Source organism: Azolla caroliniana, unplaced genomic scaffold, assembly GCF_043228905.1.
Source record: "Azolla caroliniana isolate FFs.n. ecotype wild unplaced genomic scaffold, voAzoCaro1.0.p SCAF_2, whole genome shotgun sequence".
Classification (NCBI taxonomy): domain Eukaryota; kingdom Viridiplantae; phylum Streptophyta; class Polypodiopsida; order Salviniales; family Salviniaceae; genus Azolla; species Azolla caroliniana.
This window is the reverse complement of record NW_028230437.1, coordinates 19,236,781-19,262,410: the sequence shown is the minus strand read 5'-3', so window position 1 is coordinate 19,262,410 and position 25,630 is coordinate 19,236,781. Positions and strand designations below refer to the sequence as shown.

The window sequence follows — 25,630 nt, the reverse complement described above, 5'->3', positions numbered from 1 at the left end:
CACCGGTTCTTCTCTATGGGGTGGTGGCATCCCTAAATCTATGTGGAAAGAGTTTGAAAATGTCCAAAAACATTTTCTTACAAAGTTTCTACAAGTTAAGAAACAAACGCCCTACACCCTCCTCCTCCTGGAGACAGGATCGCTTCCCATTGAGATCGTGGCCATGGAAAGGGTGGTTGAATACATGCTTAAGGTTCAAAAAAGTCCCTCACATCGACTTCCTAGAATTGCGTGGGAGCAAGCAAAAAGATCCAAAAGACGGATAAAAGCAAAATTTTGTGTTCTGGTTGGATGAAAGATATAGAAAAATGGTTTGGTAGATGGGATACGAGACACTTGCTTCATGATGCATCATTAGATTCCTCTATAAATGAGGCCTTTATGCAATGCCAATGTATCATGACATGGGACAAATGTGGAGGCTAACGTTTCACACATTATACTACAGATGTTGCACCTAACTACAAAATCATATTCTTTGCGGAATGGGGAAATCGTACACATCGATACATGTTAGAGCCCATACGATTATCTGCCATTCGAACCATTGCTTCCATGCGACTTAGCTCACATGCATTGCGATGTGAGACAGGGTGTTGGGGCACAAGTGATGAGAGTGGTCGGCTATGCACACTTTGCTCTAAATAAGTTCGCGAGTCTGAGTATCACACTTTGATACAATGCTCTGCCTTTGATCATATTCGAACATGCATTCCACATCTCTTTGGCCGAGCCCAATCCTTGCATGAACTCCTCTCACAACCACAATGTGCACTCTCGATTGCAAAATTCATTGGTAAAGTTCTTGAACATCGAGAGTCACTACTCACTTTCACACGTATCACATGAAATGTAATATTTCTGGTCTCGTAGGTCATATTTGACCTCCGAAAATGATAATAGAATCTATCTATTTCTCTTAGTATTTAGCCTCATCTATCTATCTCTCTTAGTATTTAGCATGTAAACTATAAATTGAAAGTACCACAATTGAAACGATGAACGTTGCCTTTGGAATCCTCTAGTTTAAAGGCGAAAGATGTTTCGAAACCTAATGTTGGATATTTCAAGTGATCAAGTATGATGCTTTCAATATAGGACTTTTTTACAGAATATCATCGTTTGGAGATGGCCATGTAAAAATAAGTCAATCATATGAATGACATGCATCAACTGTTTAAACTTGAGAAAAACTCAGACCGACATGCATCAGCTGTTTAAACTTGAGAAAAACTTAGACCTATGACTGTCATCCTCATCTTCCAAAGGTTCCGATGCAATGGTTGAATCCCGAAACCTCTATATCATTATGCTTGACAGATCAGTATTCCCCTCAACATTGACAACCTACATCATCAATAATACACAAGAAGTTATCTTAGCGAGAATACATATCATGTGTTCTTAAGAGTGGGTAGATGTAAAATGAAGTTTAAAACATGACAAATCTTTTATATCGTAGGAACAATGGCATGGGCATCTAGACAAACCACAATGCAACCCTTGACTTGGAATTGAAGTTACACGAATGTTGAATGTTTCAGAATTGAGAGCATGACAAAATAATTTCTACAATGATGTCAATAAATCACCACATATAATGGTAATTTGTTTTGCTTCAAAATGTAGGTTGTTAATTAGTTTTAAGTGATTTATTATGTCACATTGATCTTGGCATACAGTATGAAGATGATGAAGGTGACCGTGTAATCCTCGCTATTGATGATGATCTTACGAATGCCATAACTTATGCAAGATTTTCAGGAGCCAAGGTATTATGCTCATTGCTGGTTAAGTTATTTATCATGCCCTTTGGCTTGACAATATGTTTCCTAAATTATCTTAAAATTAGGGAGGCTGATTATTTTAAGGGTTTGAGGTTTTAATCATGTTAGGTTAGTTCTGAAAGAAATATATACTTGCTTGTCAGTCAAGATAACTATCACGGATCAGTAGACGAGGCCACAGACAAGTAGACGAGGCTAAATACTAAGAGAGAGAGAGAGAGAGAGAGAGAGAGAGAGAGAGAGAGAGAGAGAGAGAGAGAGAGAGCATAGACATTCATCACATGTTTAAACTTGAGAAAAACTCAGACCTATGACTGTCATCCTCATCTTCCAACGGTTCCGATGCAATGGTTGAATCTTAAAACCTTTGTATCATTATGCTTGACAGATCAATATTCCCCTCAGCATTGACAACCTAAATCATCAGTAATACACAAGAAGTTCTCTTAGTCAAAATACATCTCATGTATTCTTAAGGGTGGGTAGATGTAAAATGAAGTTTAAAACATGACAAATCTTTTATACCATAGGAACAATGGCATGGGCATCCAGACAAGCCACAATGCAACCCTCAGCCACAATCCACAAGAGAAACTCCAAAACACACAACGAAGACAAGAATGATTTGGTTTCTTTAGCGTGATCATAACTCGTAAATCATTTGGTCTTTTTACCTCGATCTATGACAACTAAATGAAGGAATTTTATCATGCATGACATGCAAAGAATTTACAATGCTCATATCAATTGTGGTACACTCTAGATTTGGAGTCATAACCTAGAACAAGAGCATTGTCAAGACTCTTCATACATAATTGGAGACAAATATTTTAAAGGAAAATGCCAATAAAAGTATACCTTCTCAACAATTGTGGACTCTAGTGGAAGGTTGTGCACAATCGCTTGCATTAAAACATCTTTTAACTTAAGACCATACCCTATTATTCAAATTTCAAGGTAGATATGTCCACAAATTCAAGCTACAAATTATGCATACACTTTTTGGATCGAACCTTGTGGAATAAAAAGTAGAAATTAACATGAGGTTTCCTTGAGGTGTATTACTATTACTTGGGATGATTACTGAGCTGACCTATAGTTCTCGCAACAACTTACTACTATTGTTTTTGCTACTCAGAGAGGTGGCAAGATTCGCATTTAGAAAAACCTATAACTTTTAGGAGTCCACTTGAGAAGATCAAAAGGGGAAACATATTATTATCAGTTTTGTGCCAACAGATTCACTCTTCAATGATGTTCTAAACAATATTGTTGATAGAATCTACATTTGATATGCTATAGACGAGGACTTAAGGTTCAATCAATGACTTACTTCTTGATTCTGCCCGGTTCAACAATCAAGTATGAACTTTGGACTCTGAATTTGAAGCGCCACACGCAACAGGGAGTAGAGTACGAAGCCTCCACACACAATCGTTGGGTTTAGAGTTAACATAGAGGCAATCGATGAGTAAAGAGGAATGAGCAGAAGAGGGAAATGTTGAGAGTCGAGAGTCGAGACACAGGCAATAGGTTACAGAAGAGGGAAAAGAGAGAAAAGAGGAGGGAAAGAGGGGGAAAATATCAAAAGAGTTCAATTTTTTATATTTTCCCAAAACTATATAAATAGTTGGTTCAAAAATTATGAACCGGCTAGATTCCGGTTTTTGGGAAGTTCTAACCGGAATCAGTTCTAGCTCTCCCCACTCTTAAGAATGCATGAGATGTATTCTCACTAAGAGAACTTCTTGTGTGTTACTGATGATGTAGGTTGTCAATGCTGAGGGGAATACTCATCTGTCAAGCATAGTGGTATGGAGGTTTTGGGATTCAACCATTGCATTGGAACCTTTGGAGATGAGGATGACAGTCATAGGTCTAAGTTTTTCTCAAGGTTAAACAGTTGATGAATATTATTCATATGATTGACTTATTTTTACATGGCCATCTCCAAACAATGATATTCTGTAACAAAGTCCTATGTTGAAAGAATCATACTTGATCACTTGGAATATCCAACATTAGGTTTAGAAACATCCTTCGCTTTTAAACTAGAAGATTCCAAAATTGACAATTTGTTTCCTAAATTATCTTAAAATTAGGGAGGCTGATTATTTTAATGGTTTGAGGTTTTAATCATGATAGGTTAGTTCTAAGAAAAATATATAATTGCTTGGAAGTCAAGATAGCTCCCCATTCAGATATATTTCGTGGTATAACTCAAGTTTTGGCAATAATCAAAGTTTATTTTATTTAGAAAGTCATTGGATAGTGTATTAGAACACAATTCTATTCAGGTTCTAATGCTTCATTTAAACTACTGTCAAGGAGTGGCCAAGAAAAGTATTCCTCGAGAATCCTAGAGTGATACCGAGTTCCAACATGGAAGAACGGGAATAAACATACAAAGCCAACAAAATTGGGGATCGATAGCATACACTGCTCTTGTACATGGAGCTATAGTCGTTGGGATAAGCATGTTTGCTCTCTTAGAACGATCAAATACATGTATTGGGCAAAGATTTATGCATCTTAAAGTGCACCTCTCAGTAAAAAATCTGGAAATTCATGTTAGGGCTATCACAAAAAGCTTTGATAACCATTGGATTATGTAATTGGTGATTTTGTCATTACCCTTGTTCAGAATTTCATGTAAGAGTTGAAATGACAATCAAAGCACAAATGATGAGTTTCTAAATGCGATCTAAGAGTATGTATTATATTTGCAATTGTTGTAAATGATGTTTTGTGCATGCAAAGATAGCATTTTTGTTGTCTTCGATAAGATTCATCCTACATTATATGTATACAGATTTTGACAATATTGTAATTGTCCAATGAGACAAGAGTGATGGCTTTTGTGTTGTGTCGTCTTCTTCCTTGTGTCACCCACCCTTCCCCCCCCCCCCCCCCCCCAAATTAGTTTATGTTTTTGGTGTTATGTGAGTCTTCTATCAACTCGGGGGATAGAGAACTCAAATTAGTGCCCCCAAATAGGTTGTAAATGGAATCACTAGATTATGCTAGTCTAACGTACTCTACATTACGACCCACAAAAAAAATAGGAAAGGCAAAGGAAAACGCTATTTTTTTGTGATATATTTGATTTGGTATTGTGCTAAAAAAATTATTTGACTTGGTATGCGCAAAAAAATAATTCAACATGTTCCGGTTGACATTATCGGTTAGGTTCATAAGAAGCAGGAAAATTTCCGGTAGGGGTTAGAGACTTTGCCCAACATTGGTCTTGACAATAGGCCAATACATAGGTTATATGCTAATATTTGTTGTGACATGAGAAAGTTGGTTTGATTTAGTGCTTCTGTCAAACCATCAACATTGTCTTTATGGAAATTACTACGTGGACAAATTGAAATTGGATAACGATTGTGGTGTCAACCACCCACCACAATAGAAACATGTATAGTAGAATTATCGTTTTATATTTTTCTATTGTGGTGGGTGGTTGACACAGAATTGTTATCCAATTTCAATTTGTCCACGTAGTAATTTCCATAAAGACAATCTTCATTCAAACATATATTAGTATTTTGTTTCTCTTTTGTCTTTACATGCCAACATATTTCATGATTAATATACCCTACCCTCATAATGGAACAAAAGCACTTGATTTGAAAAGATACACATAACGTTGTATCTAATTTCATTTTTTACTAGTTTTGAGAGAGACGTGCCTTTACATGTTTCAGTATGAAGTAGTCTTTGCCATGGAATATGGATCCCAAATAATTTGTTATGTTATGTAGAAGTCTATTGATATATTGCATTTCCGCATTTCACCAAGGATGATCAAGATTCGGGAACTATCTTTGGAAGTGAGTGGTTGATATGAGTTTGAAAGGGCAAAGCTTGAGTCTTCCATATGACAATTATTACCTTGCACTAATTTCCAAAACGTTATGCATCGAAAAGGAGGGTTTTCAATATTTATATTTATGGCCTCTAGATCTTGTGAATGTGAACACGCACCAATAAACAAATATATATATATAAGCCACTCCATGTACAATGTGAGAGACTTGAGTGAGAGTACATAGGACACAAGAGTGGTCTTCCCTCTACCTGTCTACCTATCTCTGTTTCTCACTAATTAGAAGAAGATGGTGAAGCATTATCATCATCACCATGTAACTCTCATTGTAGCCATGATCGAAGAGTACGAGAGATGTGAGAAGGTTGTGCTGGACGGAGCCCATCTCACGGTCGCAAAGGTTGCGCGGATCGGCCGAGCAAGGAACAACAATGTGAAGGTAGAATTAGACGCAAGCAGCTGCAAGGTCGGGGTGGACAATGCGAGGGCATGGGTGGAGGCGGCCGTACAGCGGGCAGACGACATCTACGGCATAACCACGGGGTTCGGGGCGTGTAGCGACAAGCGAACCCTTCAAGTCGAGATTTTGCAGGTAAGTTTAGTATTATATCGTGTGAATTAATTACAATCCGCCATCATCTCGCTGCCTCTCGATTGATTGATATTCTTTCCCTGCGTTTATTTCGATCCATCATCTCGTGCCCGCGTGCATTCAATTCATTCAATCGCCTAGGACGAGCTTCTGCGGTTCCTCATTGTCGGCATGTTTGTGCCGGCTCCGGACGGAGGCAACGGCGAGCAGCCCATCGCGACCACACGTGCGGCCATGGCCGCACGCCTCAACAGTCTCATTCGTGGGCTGTCGGGTGTACGATGGCAGGTCTTGGAGGCTCTTGCCATGCTGCTGAATGCCAATGTAATACCGCGGTGCCCACTGCGGGGCACTGTTACTGCCTCCGGCGATTTGCTCCCCCTCGTGTACGTTGCCGGCCTCCTTGTGGGCTGGCCTACCGTCCAGGCGCACGTGCCTACCGCAACCTCCTCCTCCTCCACAGCCACACGCTTGGTATGCTCCTCAGAAGCTCTTGCCATGGCTGGCATCCGGGAGCCCATCAAGCTTGGCGCCAAGGAAGGGCTGGCTCTGGTGAACGGCACCGCTTTCGCCACAGCCGAAGCCTCCCTCGTCGTGCTGGACCTCCACATTCTGTTCCTCCTCTCCGAGCTTTGCACTGCGCTCTTCTGCGAGGTGATGTATGTCCGGCCCGACTTCACGGAATCCGTGCTCCATGAAGCGAAGCACCACCGCGGGCAGATCGAAGTAGCTGCCGCTCTCCACTGGTTCCTTCGAGGTAGCCCCCTTATCCGTCGAGGCCAGCAGATCATTGCCGATCAAGGATTGACGCGTGCCCGGCAGGATCGTTACGCAGTTCGCTCCATCCCACACTGGCTTGGCCCGCAGCTCGAATCCATCCAGAATGCCCACATCCATATCCAGAATGAGCTCAACAGTGCCAATGACAACCCCCTGGTGGACGCGCGCAACGATCGTGCACTGCATGGCGCCAATTTCCAAGGCACGTACATCGGCTTCCCAATGGATTCCGTCCGGATCGCTGTTGCTGCCATAGCCAAACTCCTGTTCGCCCATTTCACCGAGCTCATGCTGGAGATGACCAATAATGGCCTCCCTGGAAACCTAGCCCTCGGCCCCGATTTCTCGCTCGACTTTGGGCTGAAGGGTCTAGACATCGGGATGGCCGCGTACCTCAGTGAGATCCTCCATCTTGCGAATCCCGTCACCATCCATTGCCAGAGCGCAGAGCAACACAATCAAGATGTGAACTCTCTCGGGCTCATCTCGGCGAGGCGAACGTCGGAGGCCACTCACATCCTCAAGATGATGCTCGCCTCCTTCATCGTCGCGCTTTGCCAAGCTGTCGACCTCCGGCATCTCGAGTACACCTTCAATGCAACCGTCATTACCACATTGAAGAGGTCCGCGGAAGAGTGTGGGCTGGAAGCATCCCTGATGGAGGAGCTCGTACGGAGTGTGGAGAAGCTCGACACGTTAAGCTACGCGCACGACGTCGCGAACCCATCCCTCCCTCTCATGGCCACCCTCGACACTATACTCCTGCAATATGTTCTTGCTGTCCAGAATACAAGTGGCGATTCTGAGGTGAATGTCTGCGTTAATCAAATCAAAGACTTCCGAACGAAGCTGGGGTTGGACGAGTTGGGACAAAAGCTCCGAGATCAACGAAGGACGTTCTTGGACTTGCAACACGGTCGGTATACAGACCCGGCACCGCAAATGCAATGCCACGATGATGGATCGTCGGGGGAGATGATCGAAGGGTCCAGGACGTTCCCTTTGTATCGCTTCGTGCGGGCAGATTTGCGCACTGCGATGCTCGGGGGGATTGAGGAAGGACGTTGTTCTCTGGATGGAGATCTCCAGAAGGTGGTGGATGCCATTGCGGATGGACGCATCATCGCACCCATGCTCCAATGCTTCCAAGGTTTCGCCGACAGTTCGGGGTGGTCATTTGCCGAAGATGGATTTGATATCGTCCGGGCTCCCGATAACTAGAGCTCACTAGAAGTGACTGTGTCATACAAAACAGCCTAGTGATTGCCCCCCAGTCTACTCATGCCGTTGTCTTTCTTTTGTCTGGCCAGAACACCAAGAGAAGCTGACATTACATTTTCAAATTGAGAATAATAAAATAATAAACACCCCCCCCCCCCCCAAAAAAAAAGACAAATGAACAATAATGGATAATAATGTAAATGGTCTCTCTATCTAAGAGAGACAACATGAAGAGGCATTGTGTCTCATTGGAAAGACAACAAGAAACACGTTGCCAACTACTCGTTGCATCATTGTGCATTTTGTTTCATTTGAATGGAATCAATACACTAAGTAAGTGTTATGGAAGTTTGTTCCTCCTGATGGGGAGACAGCCGAAAAGCCGAAAATCGGCCGAGAAGCTGAGCAAGGGTTGGCTAGTCGAAAATCGGCCGAGAAGCCGAATGAGAGCCGGCCGAATGGTATATATATATAGATAGATAGATAGATAGATAGATAGATAGATAGATGGATAGATAGATATACATACATATATATATATATATATATAGTAGTTAGGTTTTATGTGTATATCATTACCTGCGCGCGTTAGAGAAGAATATATAGAGAGAGCAGATAGTTGAGACTATTGCTGACTGAGATAGAGATAGAGAGAGTGTGAAGCTGAGACACAAATAGAAGAACAGAGAACCCTAGAAGTGGTTTTAGACAACGACCTGTGGTGCCTGTGCTTCTAAACTGGGTATTCTCGTTCTGATACATACTCTCTTGCTCTATTGTAAGTCTTGTCTTCTCTAGGTTTCTGACATCACTCTGTTTCTTGAGACTCTCCCTGGACAAGCTAGGGAGCTTTGTAATCTGGTCGCTATATACTCTCACCTTATAGTGAACAATTTTGTTGGCCTTGAGCCCCAAGAGAGGGTTTCCACGTAAATCGTGTGTATCTGGTTTTTAGTGTTTGTGGTTCACATCTGAATTTACTGTTTATCGTTGCCATATTCATATTATTAAGTCTATACAAATCTCTTATGTATACTATTCTCATACTCCTACATGCTAACCAAATTAAGGAGTATAAATAAACAATCACCATTTAAAAGTCTTGCATCATCCTTGTTTAATGTTCATCTCAACAACCAATTACAACCATCGTTGGCCCATGCATTATCCTCAGTGTCCGCAACAACCCTAAATTTTAGCAATAGACAAGCAAACATCAACAAACTTTCGAACACAAACTATCTCGAATGGAGTAGTTAATAAGTGATGATTCGTAAAAGGTTGTTACTTCTTGGTGCCTTGCCAAATTCTTGGAGTCACATTGTCACTACTAAAAATGAAAATCACAATCTAAGCCTCAACGACTTCATAAATTACATCTGACAAGAAGATGCAAGGAGACAAGTACGTCAACCTAATGCCTCTAAAAACACATCAGCCATGATAGCATACACAATGAGGCAAACATTTTATTGTCCATGACCATCTATAACTCAAGGTCCCTCAAACGTACACAACCAAAGCAAGGAGGTATGAGATTCTCAAATATAATTTGTCATCAATTTCATAAACCAAGTGGCACAAGAGGCGAATGCAACAACAACAAAAATTTTAGAAACAAACTATTACAATATCGGTACAAACCTAAAGTTCAAGCACAGAGTTAAAATATTACCAAGAAAGTGAAGGAAACAAAGATTGCTCTATTAATTATCATGAAGTATATGATGATAAAGAAGAGGGATATTATGATCTTATTTGATCCTTCTTTGTGGAAGCATTCCTTGTAAGAATACAAATGTCAACTCAATAAAATAATACATGATATTTTGATATGGGAGCTACACACCATTTAACAAAAAAATATTGGCTTTCCGATTACACTCTACTAGCAATTCCCACTAATGTCTGTTTTGGGAACAATAAGAATGAAATAAGCGCTCGGAAAAAGGAAAAACAATTTAAAATTGGTAATGTCTATTTCGTTCCAGGAATCACAAAGAATCTTTTGTTTGTTAGACAAAACTTCTACATAGGGACATTTATGGAGCCTTCCCTACAAAATCAATTTAACTAGATCTCATTATTTTATTACCTTCATTGATTATTATAGTCGTTTTACACTTATAACCTTTCTAAAAACCAAAGATCAAGCAATTCAAGCATTCAAAAATTACATCCAATTAGTAGAGAATATAACACGAAGATCCATTAAACAATTACAAACCGATGGTTGGCATGAATATTGCTCTAGTGCATTTAGGAATTATACCAAGCCCATGGATTTCTCCATTGCATTTCAACACCTCATACTTCATAGCAAAATGGAATAGCAAAATCAAAATATACAAGTCTTCTAAACACCGTTGGAAGCATGCTCCAAGTCGCCACCTACCTTCAAAATTTTGGGAAGAAGTTGTTGGTACAACATGCTATCTACAAAATCGAGTCTATCTTCGTTCAATAGGATAATGACAACATGTGAATTATGGTATGGACATAAACCACATGTTAAAGATCTTAGAAGATTTGGTTGTGTGGCCTACACATGTGTATTTAAGAATAAGAGAAACAAACTAGATGCTCAGGCATACAAAACAATCTTCGTAAGATATGGTGATGCTCATGGATATAAAGCCTATCAACTTTACGATCCAACTTCAAATAAGTTCATCTGCAGTAGAAGTGTAATTTTTGATGAATCAACCATTACTACCTATTATAAAGCAAAGGTACAACCAATACTCACTATTGAATATTGGTCTATAATGGCTGTATTCACATTGTATCCAAGACAAACTAGATTTAGGACATCTCTGTAAATATGTCAAAGGGTAGTTGCCCTAGCCCAATTAGTATATAATGGGCTTTGTAACCTACTTTGAAGTGGTAGTTCATCTTGTGCCTATAGTTTCTAGTTTCTTTTCTTTTGCTTGCATTTGTGTTAATCTTGTTGCGTGATTCAGTTGCTTGTTATCATCAATCTACTTTACATGTACCTGTTAATGATCTTTCACTAGACGAAGTAGAGATTGTTCCGCACCTAAACGGTCGCGTTCTCAACATCTAGTATTAGAGCTTGGCGTTTCTTTCGATTCTATTGCCGCCTTCTAGTTAGTCTCCATTAGCAACTCTCCCTCTGTACATCGTGAAGATCTCAGTTGGCAACTCTCTACAAGATCATTTTTTGTGTGAAGAGAAACACCCGCAAAACCTACACTCCATTGCTCTAAATCACCATTAAAGTAAGCCAGTTGGGCGTACTTTACCCCTGTGATTGTAGACATTTGGACTGAGATTTTATTTTGAAGGCTCTGCCTCAACCATACTACATCACATAAGATGACAATCGAATAGGTCAATCGACACTATTCACTCATTCGTCGGAATCACTTGTAGTAGTTTGTACTCGAAGGAACTACCCCAATCCGTGCTTTATTTGATTGAACGACAATCGGGAGGACTAGTCAGCCCCGTCCCTCTCATCATTGCAATCACCCAAATCAGGATCAACCTAAATAATCGGCACAGAATGTGATCGCCATCTTAAAATCGACACTTGAAATCGAACTCGGCAAATTCGGGTCTTACTGGGCTAAGTTCATTGAATGTACTTGTCAGGAATAGTACTAAACACGGAGACGGAATTGGTACTAGAAGTAGAGGAGGATGAGTACTAAAGAGGAAAAGACGGTGTGGAATGAGAGAGAGAGAGAAGAAAGAAAGATATATTAACATCTTCTAAGGCCAAAATTGGCCCATGAGACAAATGGTTTACAACAAAAAATGGGATATTTACCCATTCATCGAAAGTAAAAAATAAAAATAAAAATAAAAATAGAGTTTTAAGTTAAATAGTTCTAGTAAAATAACAAACATGTTCTACAATGAAAATGATGTTATACTAGGCCTAATTTCATTTCCATCCAAATCTCTCGAGGAGAAGCGGGAGGTCAAATGGTTGTGATGTGGATGTGGCCCGTGGCCCCAATGTAAAAGGTACCCCAACCATAGCTTCTAGTCGACGTAGCTCACGTTCCCTTATCTTCTTAATCCTTTCTATTCCGTGTCGACTTGTTTTGAAGCCCAACATCTGAGGGCGTTTGATGTTCTTTGCATTTCGTCTTCCTCAAGAGAGAGGCCGAGCGGCGTAAGTGTATCCACATTCATCGTCTCCCCTTGTTCCTGAAAAATTACACTAGTTACAAGTTGATGAATAGTAAAAGGGTTATGGTTAACACTTTGTAATTTATTCTCCCTATGTTGTTTTAGCTCTAAGATATACCTACCTAGTCTCTTTACATCCGGGGTATCTAATAGTTTGGAGATGGTGGGAGAGGGTCCTAATATGTCTTGATATTCCACTCATATCTCGGCATAAGTTGGGCACTTGCATGTGAAGTGATACTCATCCTCTATCTCTATGTTGCACAACCTACATAGCCTTTCCTCTCTAGGGACTCTATTAGCCCGACCATTCTCAATCTCAAGTTGGTGAGATGATATCCTAAGTTGTCCAATGGCCACCCTTAGTGCATTTGATAAGAATGTACCTAGATATCTTGGTCGTGTAATAAAACCTAACTGAGAGAAGTGCAAGAAGTGTTCCTTATAGTACAACATTTTAGATGGGAGTGGCTCTCGTGGGGTGATCCATTTATATCGAGTGTAAATTTGCCATATTTCTTGGCGTATCACTTTATTATAGTCTTCATGAGATATTAGAGTTTGATCAGTCCCATTGTTGTACTTAAGGGGGTGTAGGTTATTAATGTCTATGCCGTTTGCAAGTAACCAACTCACCACAGTGCTATACCAAGAGCTAGTGTCTCCAGACGCATGTAGGGATCAGGATGCATCAAAGGCTCGACGGGATATCCTATCTTGTGGTTGGTTATGTATCCGATGAATAAAAACTACCACTTGAAACAATGTTTCTACTAACATCGGGGGCAGACTGAACTTTTCTCTAATAATGTCATGTGGTACAATCGATTTGCTTCGGAATTGACGTGATAACATCGTCACCAAAGGTCTCTCTAATTACGTCCACATGAAAGATGGTAGACCTGTAGCCCATACTACTGATGCATACATGAGGTAAGGGGTCACTAATGAGTCGAAGAGTCATCCCTTAGTCCGTGGCTCTTGAAAGTATGCCTGGTGGCATTGGCTCTCTAAGAGTGAGAGGGATGCATACCCTCTCGTTAGCCTATCTTTGGTTGCCTGGGTGAGAATTTACCTGAGCGAGCACTAAAAGTGACTCCCAAGTATACATATGATCCAACTACCTCAACCAGTTTATGAGAGAGGATTAGGTGACATTTACTCTTAACTCGGGATGTTGTATGAAAGATAAGGACTTTAGTTTTCGCTAGATTCACTACCAATCCTCGTTGTGTACAAAAGTCATCTAGGGCATTAAGATGCTTTCGTAGGTCATGTTCCGACTCCGAGAGCAAGACAATGTTGTGTGCGTAGAGTAAGAGACTAACTTTCATATCCCCAATAGCTACTCCCTTGCCTCCGTTACGAGCAATAAAATCAATGATCTCATCAATGTAGATCCCAAAAATAGTCGGTGATAGGGGGCAACCTTGTTTTACACCAATGGTGCTAGTGAAACAATCGGATAGGCCACATGGGCATCTTATGCACCCAGAGACTTGCTCATATAGGGCATAAATGGCCCAAATAATGTCATTTGGTATCTCCAAACTCTTAAGTCTATCAAACAACTTCTCCCTAGGAACTGTGTCAAAGGCTTCGCGGAAGTCCACAAAGCAACACTATAGTTTCTTCTTATGAGCCTTCGTCGGTCAATTAAGCACCTAAGTGTGAAAATATGGTCAATAGTGGAGAAGGCTTGTCTAAAGCCAGCCTGCTCAGGTGCTCGAAGACTTAATGTTTCCATATAATCGTTGAGCTCCGATTCCATTACCACACCATATAGTTTAGCGAGCGTATGACCTATCATAATGGTTCTATATGTATTTGGGTCCATTGGGTCCCCTCTTTTATGTATAGGGCCCACTGTGTTCATGGTCCATTGTGGTGGAAAACCCTCAGCGAGGGCGTGGTTGAAGATTAGAGTGAGAAAGGGGGCTAGGCACTGTCGAGCATATATGATGTGCTCGGCTCTCAATCCTGTGTGGTTCATTGATTTCCTATGTTGGAGAGAGAGAGAGAGGGATGATGGCAATAGAAGATATATATTATAAAGAGAAAGATACAAGAACAATTAGGAGGCTTAAGACTGACATTGAACTGAATTGGTTCTCAATAATGCCATGTGCCTCTTTTTATAGTGTGCTTAGGAGTTCTTGACATTTCTAGAATGTTCCACAGAAATCTAGAATATACATGGATTTCCTAAGTGAAACAATAAATGAAAACAATACTTTTCGTATTACAATGTATAGCTTAATGGTAGGGCTTCGACGCATGTGACACAAAGTTACAGTTTCAAATCCTTTTGAAGCCATACCATGCTATATCATGACACTACCCCCGCTCCCCCTTTAAGACAACGAGTGGAATAAGTCGTCTTAGATTGAGGACTTGGTTTGAAGGGATATTGTTGATGGAAGTCCTGAATAAGAGCTCGAACATTTGCTACATTCTCGACTAGTTCCAAGTTGTAGAGCTTGTTGGGAACAATCTTGGAATTGATGATGGCAACAACTTCCTACTCTGGTCTTGCTTCAAGCTGGATTGGGGGTGGAGGTGGTGTAATACAATTCCGAATAGTGTTGTCTTGATAGGGTTCAAGGAGAGAACTATGAAAAGCCGGATGTATCCATAGCTGTGGAGGTAGATCAAGACGAAAAGTGACATCATTAATTTTTCCCGATAATACGGAAAGGACCTAATCGTCGATAATCCAATTAATCGCATGGTCGAGCAGGCTTGATGTGTCGTCGTAATAGCCATACCCGATCTCCAATGTTAAAATAGGATGGAAGCCAATGAAGATCCGAATAATCCTTCTGTGTTTGTTGAGATTAATATAAATGGGTAGATAGGTCTGCCTCTTTCTTGTGTAGACGCTCCAAATGAACCTCTGCATGAGGATTTGGGGGTAACTCTAGAGTTTCTAATACACAACATCAATGATGATAGTCCGTATAAGCATAAAATGATGTAACCCTAGTCGATGAGTGGATAGAGTTATTATAAGCAAATTCCGCAAAGTGGATAATATCCGCCCAATCATCTTGTTGATAGCTTAGAAAACACCGAAGATATTGTTCCAGTGTTTGATTTGTTCGTTCCGCTTGTCCATCTATTTGAGGGTGATAGCCGGAGGAGAGGTTACAAGTGAACTTGAGCATTTTGAAAAGATGCTTCCAGCAGTTCGAGACGAATTGAGGTCCACGGTCGTTGATGATACTAGTTGGGAGGCCATGGTGCCGAAATACCTCACACATAACAATTTCTGCGGTTTCTTCACTAATGATTTCATTAGTACAAGGTAGGAAATGTGCCATCTTAGTTTATCAATCTCCTACTGTGAAGATCGCATCGAATCCCTTTGAAATCGGAAGATCTGTGATAAAATCTAGAGAAATGGACCGCCACGGCTTGCTTGGAATTGGTAATGGTGCCAATAAACCATATGGATGATTTCTTGGCATCCTTCCTCTATAACATGTATCACATGTCCAAACATAGTCTTCGATAAATCGTCGCATATGAGGCCACCAAAATGATTGTTGTACTAAATCCAACGTTTTAGTACTACCAATATGTCTAGCTGTATATGTGTCATGACAATTTTGGACTACTCGAAGGCGGCAAGAACCATTGGGAACATACAAGAGTTTCTTAAAGAATAGTTATCCATCATGATATTCGAATTGTCGATAATCCATACCTAGTCGTTGCGACTGTAAACAGGATGCCGAGAGGGATCAATTTGTGCTAGAATGGCTTGAGCGAAAGCATCTGTCTTCAATTCTTCACGTATGGTATCGATAAGGTGGGAATCCAATGGAGTGTCAAAAATCCATGTTGCTTGTAGTCGTGCTGGTCCCAAGATTACGTGCTTTTGATTATCGAATGTTGGATCACCGGGACGAGGTGCTAGATATGAGCATCGCGATAATACATCTGCCTTCCCTTGCTACTTCCCAGGACGATATGTAATTTTGAAGTCAAAATGAGTGGAGAATTGGGCCCACTGAGCTTGTCATCGATTTAATACATGAGCATCCTCGAAGTAGGCAATATTTTTGTGATCACTGAATACGGTGATTTGATGAGAAGATCCCTCTAAAAAATGTCTCCATTGTGCAAAAGAGCTAAGCTTTTAGTTCGGCTTGCTGGAGCATTTCCGTCACCTTCTCTAGGATTGTTCGATTGATCTGTTCTGCCACTCCATTTTGCATGGGTATGTATGGAACAATCTTTTGGTGTTAGATCCCTTTGTTGGATGGGTATTGTTTGAAGGCTTGAGAGGTGTACTCACCTCCGTTGTTGGATCAAAGTGTCTTCACTCGATATTCTGATCGGTTCTCCACTTCGACTAATTGTCGAGTGAAGGCTTGGAGTGCTTCGTCTTTGGACCTAATGGAGTAAGCCTAGACCTTCCGTGTATAGTCATCTACAAACGTGATGAAGTACCAACAGCCACCTAGTGATTTTTCGGGCATTAGCCCACATATGTCTGTATGGATCAGCTCTAGGGGTTGTCTTACCATCTCATAATGGAAAGAGTGTGGACTTTGGGTCTGTTTGCCGTATCGACAATGCTCATAGAAGTTCGTCTTCGCTAGGAGTTTTAGAATGTAGTTGATTGCCACTAGTCGGTCCAATCCGGCTTGCGACATATGACCAAGTCGGCCATGGCATAAGTTCGGATAGGTCAATTCGGCTACGTTCACGGCCCCTTCTAGATTGATTGCCATTATTGATAGAAGTTGTTGTACTTGTATCCACTTCTGATCTTCAGGTTTCCTCGGCTGATCATCTATGTCGACCCATTGAGAGTCATTTGGTACTTGTCTTCAACTAACATGTCGATGGAGACCATACTCCTTTTTAGATCGGGTACATACCAAACTTGGTGTAGGGTGATCATATTTGCATTTGACAATCGGATTGGTACTTCGCCAATTATTGCAATTCTGCACTCCGGCCCATTGTGTAGTCGGATTGTGTCATTAGCATCGACTGAATAGTTCGAAAACAATTTGATATTAGGGGTCATGTGAAATGTGGCACTAGAGTCTAGTAACCATGTGTGTGCATCTTGCACACTGTAGAGGACTTATCCGATCATCGAATCCTCTTGAGAGAGGATTTCTCCTAATCAAAAGTCGGCAACATTGATTTGGTCGACGGGAGAACGGTTCGAGTCGGATCGTCCTAGGTTCCACTCATATCACCAACCACTCTCTTTTCTCTTGATAGACTAGAAGTCAGAAAAGTTGTGACCTGCTTTTCTGCATTGAGTGCAGAAATCACCTTGTCGGGCATTTTCGACCGGTTCTGTCGCCCTGTCATCTTGACTACTGGAGAGAAGATTTCATCGAAATCAACTCCTTGTTCTTGTTTAAAAACTTTTGCGACAATGCGAGCTTTATACTTGGGACAAACACTATCAGATGTGTATTTCTATTCATACGCCCATTTACATGGTAGTGCTTTCCTACCTTTTGGCAAAGGTACTAAATCCCAAGTTCCATTCTTATGGATACTATCCAACTCATTTTCCATACTGCTTGTTTCCACTTAGCATCATCGTGGATAGATATGGTTTCATTATAACTTGAAGGCTAACCGGCATCTGATAGCATTACATAATCATCAAATTTACTAGGCGCTTTGGAGACACGTTGTCGTGAAGATTTCTGACTACGGTGAGAAAACCAGGTGGAATGGGCAAAGTCGGCAATGTGCACCGTGTGCACATGTACATTCGAAAAGGTGTATAAAATAAAAAAGGAGATATTTATCCCACATTGTAACGTCCTTCCCTCCTTGGACTATAAAAGGAGAGGAAGGGGCTGTTATGAGGGGTTGCCCATTTTGAGTTAGGAGGGTATACCACTTACATCTAGGGTTTGGTAGTTTTCTCGTCTTTTTATTTGCTTATTTCACTTTAGGTCTTCTTCGTCGTCGTCATGTGGGTTGGTTTTCTCTTTTGAGTGGAGTCTTGTTAGTTTGTATACTAGGGTTCGGTGTTTCCTTTCTGTTAGGGTTGCATTGTTGTGAGTTCTTGTACTCTAAGGGTTCCCGTTCGGAGCTCTGTCTCCTGTGCAAGACCCCACTCACGTAGGCGAGCCCGAGTGCTCCCCGACTGGCAGCTTGGTGGTAAGCAGTTGTTGTGCTTCAGTAGGAACGCCTGTCTTCAGTGCAAGGGTTACACTCGCGTAGGCGAGCCGGAGTGCTCCCCGACTGGCGCTTGCTTGTAAACGGCTGTTGTATCCGTTCGGTATTAGACTGGCTTGAAATTGGCATTGTAACATGTGTCCCTTGTAAATATATATGAGAAAAATTCGGTGTGCATATTTTTATGTTGTTGTCTTTAGATTTCGACATGTCCGGATGCGCTTGTGATGTGTATGTGTTGAGTCATTTTTTGTCGTGGTGTCGTGAAAATCCGTCACTATGTGCGGATCGTGAGACGGAACCGCGGGGGTTCTGGACTAGAAGGATTTAGAGCAACAGGTACAACAAAAGCAAGTTTTAAGCATAAGACAAGTGGGAGAGACAAATCATTAGTTTATTGCAAAAGAAAATTGATTCTTTATAATTTTAGAATCGTGTTACAATGGGTTAGGTATGCAAATGAGAGATTAATTTTCCAAAGAAAGGAGCCAACAACCATGCAAGGAGTGGTCCGATATGAATATGAGAGATAATTTTTGACCAGAAAAGTCGAGTAAACAAAGCTAGGAGTTTGATATCAATATGTGAGATAATTTGTTTCTCGAATCCGAGAGGGAAGAAGAAAGAAGGGGGGAAAAAAAAAACTAGGAGGAAAAAAATGGGACATATATCGAGCTCCTCGTTGATCCTCCTCCCCAATGTTACTTTGCATGCCCACTTTTAGTTGGATGGCCTCTATTTTTAGTTGCATGGCCTTGGCTTTTGGTTGCATGCGATTGTCCGTATAATTCGGCCAAATGACACAATCATCCATAAAGTTTAGCCCGTGCGCAATCCGTACGTGTGTTGCAACCAAACCGTAGACGCGTCCGCACGCAAAAGTCCCAACCGCGTAGTAGTGTACGCATCCACGCGCGTGCACGTCCAACCTGCACCGTGTACGCATCCGCGCGCAAAAAGCTCGATCGTGCCGTAGTGTACGCATCCACGCATGTGCACGTGCGCACACACGCATCCGTCCGAAATGTCCACACATGCGCCCGAAACTTGCACACGCGCGTAAATCTGAAGATGTCCATGCGCGCGTACGTCCGAAAACGTCCACACGGCCATGCACACGTGCGTACGCCCAAAGGCTCGACCGTGCCGTAGTGTACGCATCCACGCATGCGCCCGTGCGCACACACGCGTCCGTCCGAAACGTCCACACATGCGCCCAAAACTTGCACACGCGCGTACATCCGAAGACATCCATGCGCGCGTACATCTGAAAACATTCACGCGACCATGCACACGCGCGTACGCCCAAAGCGTGCACACCACATAGTGTAGCCCAAGTCACCTTGAACATTCTATTCTCCACATATTGATAGAATAAATATGTTTTGGTTTCCCTTATATATTCTGGGTTCCAATGTTGTCCTATCTATGTGGGATATCTTACAATTTTGTCTTTTCTTTTCTTTTCTTCAAACTTCACACTCGCATAACTTGATACTTTTTTATCCGTTTTATGCGTAGTAAAATACGCTATGAAGCTCTTGAACACATCTATCTTTCCATATCCATATATTAAGCTAATCGTAAATATTTATTTTACTAGTTTTCATATCGTGTGTGAAAAACCATACGACATTTACCCCCACCAAACCTGCACATCCACCGGTATGTGCCAATTGTGGTGAGGTTCCTCTTTTTTAATTACTCTTCTTCAACCTCGATGTTCGAGGATACATCATCTAGATCTTCGATCTCAAGATTTGAGGCTTCTCTTCTCTTAAAGATCTTGATCCTCTTCCTTGCTATTGGCAAAGCAAGTCGAGTTCCATCTAACTCTGCTAAAAAATAGGTTGCATTGCTTTCTATTTTCTTGACCATATACGGGCCAAACCATCGTTTTGCGAACTTTCGAGTAGTGCTATATTGATTATTGAGACTACTATCATAGACAAGAACCCAATCTCCTTCTTCAATTTTTCTTTGTCAAAGACGATGCTTTCTATCAAAATTCTCCTTGTTCTTCAATCGAGCTTGGCGCAACTGTTCTATTGCCAACTCGACATCTTCGGGCCTTTGTTCTAATTGCTGAATCCTCGTGGCTAGCAAGTCTTCCCGACTCATTTCCTCTTGCCATGGCAAAGACGTCCACAAAGCAACACTTTGCTCAATAGGCATTATTGGTTTTTGTCCTAATATGAGTTCGGCGGGCATATATCCCATAATCGTGCTATGTGTAGTTCTATCTGCCCAAAATGCATAAGGTAGTAATCGTGGCCAATTTCCCATTTTGCCGTCGCAAGCCTTTGCTAGAGCTTTTACAATTGGACTACGTCCTCGTTCTACCTTCCCATTTGCGTCCAGGTTGTATGCCATGGTGAGCGATAATGTGACGCCTATTCTTGAAAAGAACTCTTTAGCTTCATTCGTATCTAATTCTCCTCTATCGGCCACTATTTTGCCGACACATCCGTATCGACAAATAACATCTTCAAGGAGAAACCTACAAACCGCCGAAGTTGTTTTATTCCCTAACGCCCGTCCTTCTACTTGGTTGGTGAGATCCTCTCTTGCTAGCATGAGATATTTCATTTTCCCCAATCCCATTGGCATAACCACTATGTCTACCAACCACTTATAGTGCATTGATAATGGATATGTTGGATGAAGTTCATCCCTATGTTGAATATTCAAGTATAATTGGCATTGCTCACATGTTTCAACATAGCTTGCTACATCTTTGTAAACACCCGGCCACCAATACTTCTCCTTGAGCTTTGCAAATGTTGCCCATATACCACGTGTTAGGAAATAGGTCCCTCCAGATGGGAAGTGAGAAGAACAATACTGATGAGTAAACTCGGCTACCTGAATGTGGCCTACCCGGCTACGAAAGACCCGGTGAGAACCGGATGACAAGTACCCGACTACGGAAGACCCGGTGTGAACCGGATGAGGAGTACCCGGCTACGGAAGACCCGGTGAGAACCGGATGACAAGTACCCGACAACGGAAGACCCGGTGAGAACCGGATGACAAGTACCTGGCTACGGAAGACCCGGTGTGAACCGGATGAGGAGTATCCCGCTACGGAAGACCCGGTGAGAACCGGATGAGGAGTACCCGAGAAGAGCCGGATGATGAAGGCACGGTGAGAAGTGCTCACCGGATGAAGGGACATATTCGTAAATATGTTTTCTGAGAGTCCATCGGGGCTATATTTGTAAATAGCCGAAAAGTCATATTAGTATAAATATGACTTAGGGAAAACTTAGATGTTGTTGTTGTCATTCTTGTTAGTGCAAGACTAGAGAGCGCATTGTCGCGTTGTTACGCGCGTGCGTGTGGAAGGGGCGGGACCACGGGGGTCTTGGACTAGGCAGAAGAGGGGAAAGGTTAAGACAACAAATGGAAGATTAGCTCATAGCTCAAGAGGAGAAGAGAACGAATATGACATTATGATAGAAGAAGATGAAGAAGATGGAGTCAAGATACTCAACAAGAAGTTCTATTAAGAAAACATAAACGCTTTACAATGGTGGCCGCCATGGCCGCACCGAACGACTATAAGAAAACCCTAAAGGAAAACCCAAGAAGAAAAACCTAACCGAACCCTAACGCTCGACCTATGTGGTATACCTCGCACACTCAAAATAGGCAACCCCCACAATGGTGCCTTCTCTCTCCTTTTATAGCACAAGGAGGGAAGACCGTTTACAAAAGTGAGACTAAAATATCCCCTTTCATTCAAAGGGGATATTTGCCTTGATTTGGGGAATGGTGAGATTGATGGCCCCTTAACTCCCACCTCCTCACAAACAACTAGGTACCTATGTACCGCATAGTACCTCTCTCTCTCTCTCTCGCGTGGATGTGCGTACAGCCACATCACCTTTATACCTTTATTACTATTACAAATACATTATGTACGTGTGCAACGTTGCACATCGCTCTTTGGCTCTCGTTGCTCGGGTTTCCGCTTGTGGACGAAAATCTTCACGACATCCGCCCCCACCTAACCGCACATCCTCCGGTATGTGCCAAAACATAGGGGAGAGAACACGAGATTTTCGGCCACGACGACCGACCGAGTCCTTAGCGTCCTCGTGGGCCCGCCCGGCTTTGTCTTCCACTTCGAGCAAGACCACCCCGTCCACACGAACCACCGCCGCCTTCCGGCCCACCATCCTCGCCGAATGGTCTCGAACCGTCGGCGCCATCCGATCCGCCACACTCGACGATGTTCGCCGAGTCGTTGCCTCCACCCGATCCGCCACGTCCACCGTGGGTCCTTGAACCACCGACTACATCCGACCCGTCGTATCCGATGCCCGTGCTTTCCTCCCCGTTCGGTCCTCCCGAATGCCGTCGCCGACCCGGTTGCTCTTCCTTTGTCTGCCTCGTATATCGTCCGGATGCGCTCCCGGTCGCATGCCGGATTCCGCCCTTTGCATGCCGCACACCTCGGCGTGCCGACTCTCTCCGCTCCGCGCTTGCCTTCCGTAGGCTTTCCCCGTATGTCGATGTTGCCCTACGAATGCGTGCTCGTGCTTCGGTCCTTCGATGACCCCATCACGCATTTTTCGCTTTCCCCTTTTTCGCCGTGCTCTCTCGTAGTAGAGCGTATCGTCATCCCGACCTCCGTGTCGGTGTCCCTCAAGGCTCTCGTTATCGCCTCGCCTCGACTTGCGCCCTCTTGGCCCGCTTGGCCTTGTATGCCCTCCGGGAAGCCGTCGCGCTTTCTCTTTCCGGTGTGTACCCCGTTGTTCTCCGCGCATCTCCTCCGTTTTCCTAGATACGGCTCTCCGCTCATGCCGATCGCGCTCGGCCCATGTCATCGATCTTGGTGTTTCGCCACGCTGTCCTTCGTCCCGCGTTTGCCTCTCGAAGGCTTGATCCGATCGTCATCGTCGGTCAATCGTTGTCGCCCATCCGCCGTATGCATGCTTGTGTCTTGGCCCTCCACCGGCCGTATTGCATGCATCTCGTGTTGTGCTTCCGCCGTAGACCCGACCGCCGCGTCGGTCTCCAACTCCTCGCCGCCACCCACCGCTTCTTCTTTCTCCTTTCGATCCGCGACCGCCGATGCCTCACGGGTAGGTGTGGAGGGTTCCTCCCACTCTTGGTTCACCACCGAGTCCTCGCCTCTCAAAGGTTCAATTGGTCCACCGTTTCCGGTCACTCGTTGACGCTCTCTCGGATGCATGCTTGTTCTTGGGCCCTTCACCGACCGTAGTGCATGCTTCGTGTTACGCCCTTCATACGCCGTAGACCCGACCTCCGCGTCGGCCACTTCTTCCTTTGTCACCGTAGCCCGTGCCGACCCGAGCTCGCCATCTTGGACCCGCTCGTCCATCATCTCATACCGGATACCCGCTCCAATAACTTTGTCCGCTTCGGCCTCCGACTCCTCGCCGCCACTTGCCGTCTCTCCGGTCTCACGTTGATCCGCAACCGCCGAAGTCTCTAGAATCGGTGTGGAAGGTCCCTCTCACTCTCGGTCTTCTAGCAAGCCGTGATCACCGTGCCCACTAGGCCTCCTTCTCGCTCTCACCGGCTCCCACCGTAACCGTATCCGACCGGCTACGAATTGATCAAACAATCCCGGTCTTGCTGGCTTCCTTTGGTTCGTGCTTGGTTGACCGGCCCCCGCTTCACTCTTCTTCCGCTCCGCCTCCCGGTCAGGTCGGATTACCGACCGGCTCATCTTTCGGTCGGGTCGGTTCCCGACTCGCTCTTTGATGCCGCTCCGGACCTCTCCTTCGGTCTTTTCGCACGTGCCCACTCCGGGCCTCTCATCCTCATGGCCACCGCCCATCTCCCCGGTCTTATGTCCGCGCTCGGGCGCAACCGCCGAAGTCTCCGGCCCCGGTGTCGAGGGATCTCGCCTCCGTCCGCTACAAACCTCCTCTTCGTCATTTCGGTTGCCCGCCTTGCCGCCGCCACCGTCCGTCTCTCTAGGTCTCACACCGGCTCTCGGGCCGGTTGCTGGAGTCTCTAGGACCGGTGTGTGGAAGGTCGCGGCACCGCCACTCGTCTCCTCTTCTTCCTCGATTTCGCAAGCCTCGAGTATGCTCGCGAAATCCTCGTAGAACGTTTTGGGCAACCGCGTCCCGAAACTTTCGCCCACTCTCGAAGTGGCGTCCATTGCTCCGTAGATATCGGCCTCATCCTTGGCCGTCCTCTTTCCACAAGTCGAGAGGATCGCTCGCTCCGCACCCTCTCCCACATCGTCGCCGTGGTCGTCCGCTTCGCCGCCACCGTTCATTACCCTAAGTCTCACGCGGGCACTCGGGCCGGCCGCCGGGGTCTCTTGAACTGGTGCGTGTAAGGTAGCAACGCTGCCGCTCGTCGATGCTATGCCCGTAGCCACCTCCATTCGGACATGGTCGTCCGTGGCTACCCCGCCTCCGTATATGCAAGCATCAATTATGCTTGCCGCCTCCTCTTCCACAGTCTCCATACTGTTGTCTCGGTTGCCCGCCTTGCTGCCGCCACCGCCCGTCGCTCTAGGTCTCACGCCGGCAATCGGGCCGACCGCCGGTGCCTCTAGGGCCAGTGTGTGTAAGGTCGCGGCACCGCCGCTTGTCTCCTCCTCCCTCGATGTTTCGGGCCGCCATGTCCCGAATTTGTAGTTACCGGCCTCCATGGCCGTCCATTCGCCGCAAGACAAGAGGGTCGCTTGCTCCGCACCCTCTCCTATGTCGCCGTCGTACGCTCTCCCGGCCTCTGTATAGGCCCCGTCTTCTACGTCTAGGGAGGCTTCTTCCTCCGCATCCTCCGATCGCCTCCGGCCCGTCTCCATAACAAGCCCTTCTTCGGCTCCGATTTTTGTTGGGAAAGAAGAGAAAGAGAGATAGAAAGAAATAGAGAGAGAGAGAGAGAGAGAGAGAGAGAGAGAGAGAGAGAGAGAGATGAGGAAAACAGAGAAAGCGTTTTATTATTATTATAATGCCCCTTTAATGAATACAACGTTGGTGGTGGCTTTATAAGACCACCACCAATAGGCTTACGGTTTCCTTCTCATGAAGGAAACCGATTTCATAAGAACTACATATTAATATATTTTATTTTATTTTGCTTATT

At 43.9% G+C, this 25,630-nt stretch overlaps 2 protein-coding genes and 1 long non-coding RNA gene across 3 annotated transcripts; 2 read left to right on the top strand and 1 right to left on the bottom strand.

Moving 5' to 3' along the window:
* Positions 1-1,575: 1,575 nt before the first annotated feature.
* LOC147867486 (uncharacterized) lies at positions 1,576-4,245 on the top strand. Its single transcript, XR_015532398.1, has 3 exons — positions 1,576-1,603; positions 1,683-1,772; positions 4,085-4,245. It is a non-coding gene; the product is annotated as an uncharacterized LOC147867486 (long non-coding RNA).
* A 1,588-nt stretch (positions 4,246-5,833) lies between these two features.
* LOC147867485 (phenylalanine aminomutase (L-beta-phenylalanine forming)-like) lies at positions 5,834-8,227 on the top strand. The gene is made up of 2 exons (XM_087315272.1): positions 5,834-6,211; positions 6,353-8,227. Exons 1-2 carry the CDS (start codon positions 5,909-5,911, stop codon positions 8,210-8,212), a joined length of 2,163 nt encoding a protein of 720 aa, XP_087171398.1. The 5' UTR covers positions 5,834-5,908; the 3' UTR covers positions 8,213-8,227.
* Positions 8,228-20,530: 12,303 nt separating this feature from the next.
* LOC147867484 (uncharacterized) lies at positions 20,531-21,151 on the bottom strand. Its single transcript, XM_087315701.1, has one exon. It carries the CDS (start codon positions 21,149-21,151, stop codon positions 20,531-20,533), a length of 621 nt encoding a protein of 206 aa, XP_087171827.1.
* Positions 21,152-25,630: the final 4,479 nt, after the last annotated feature.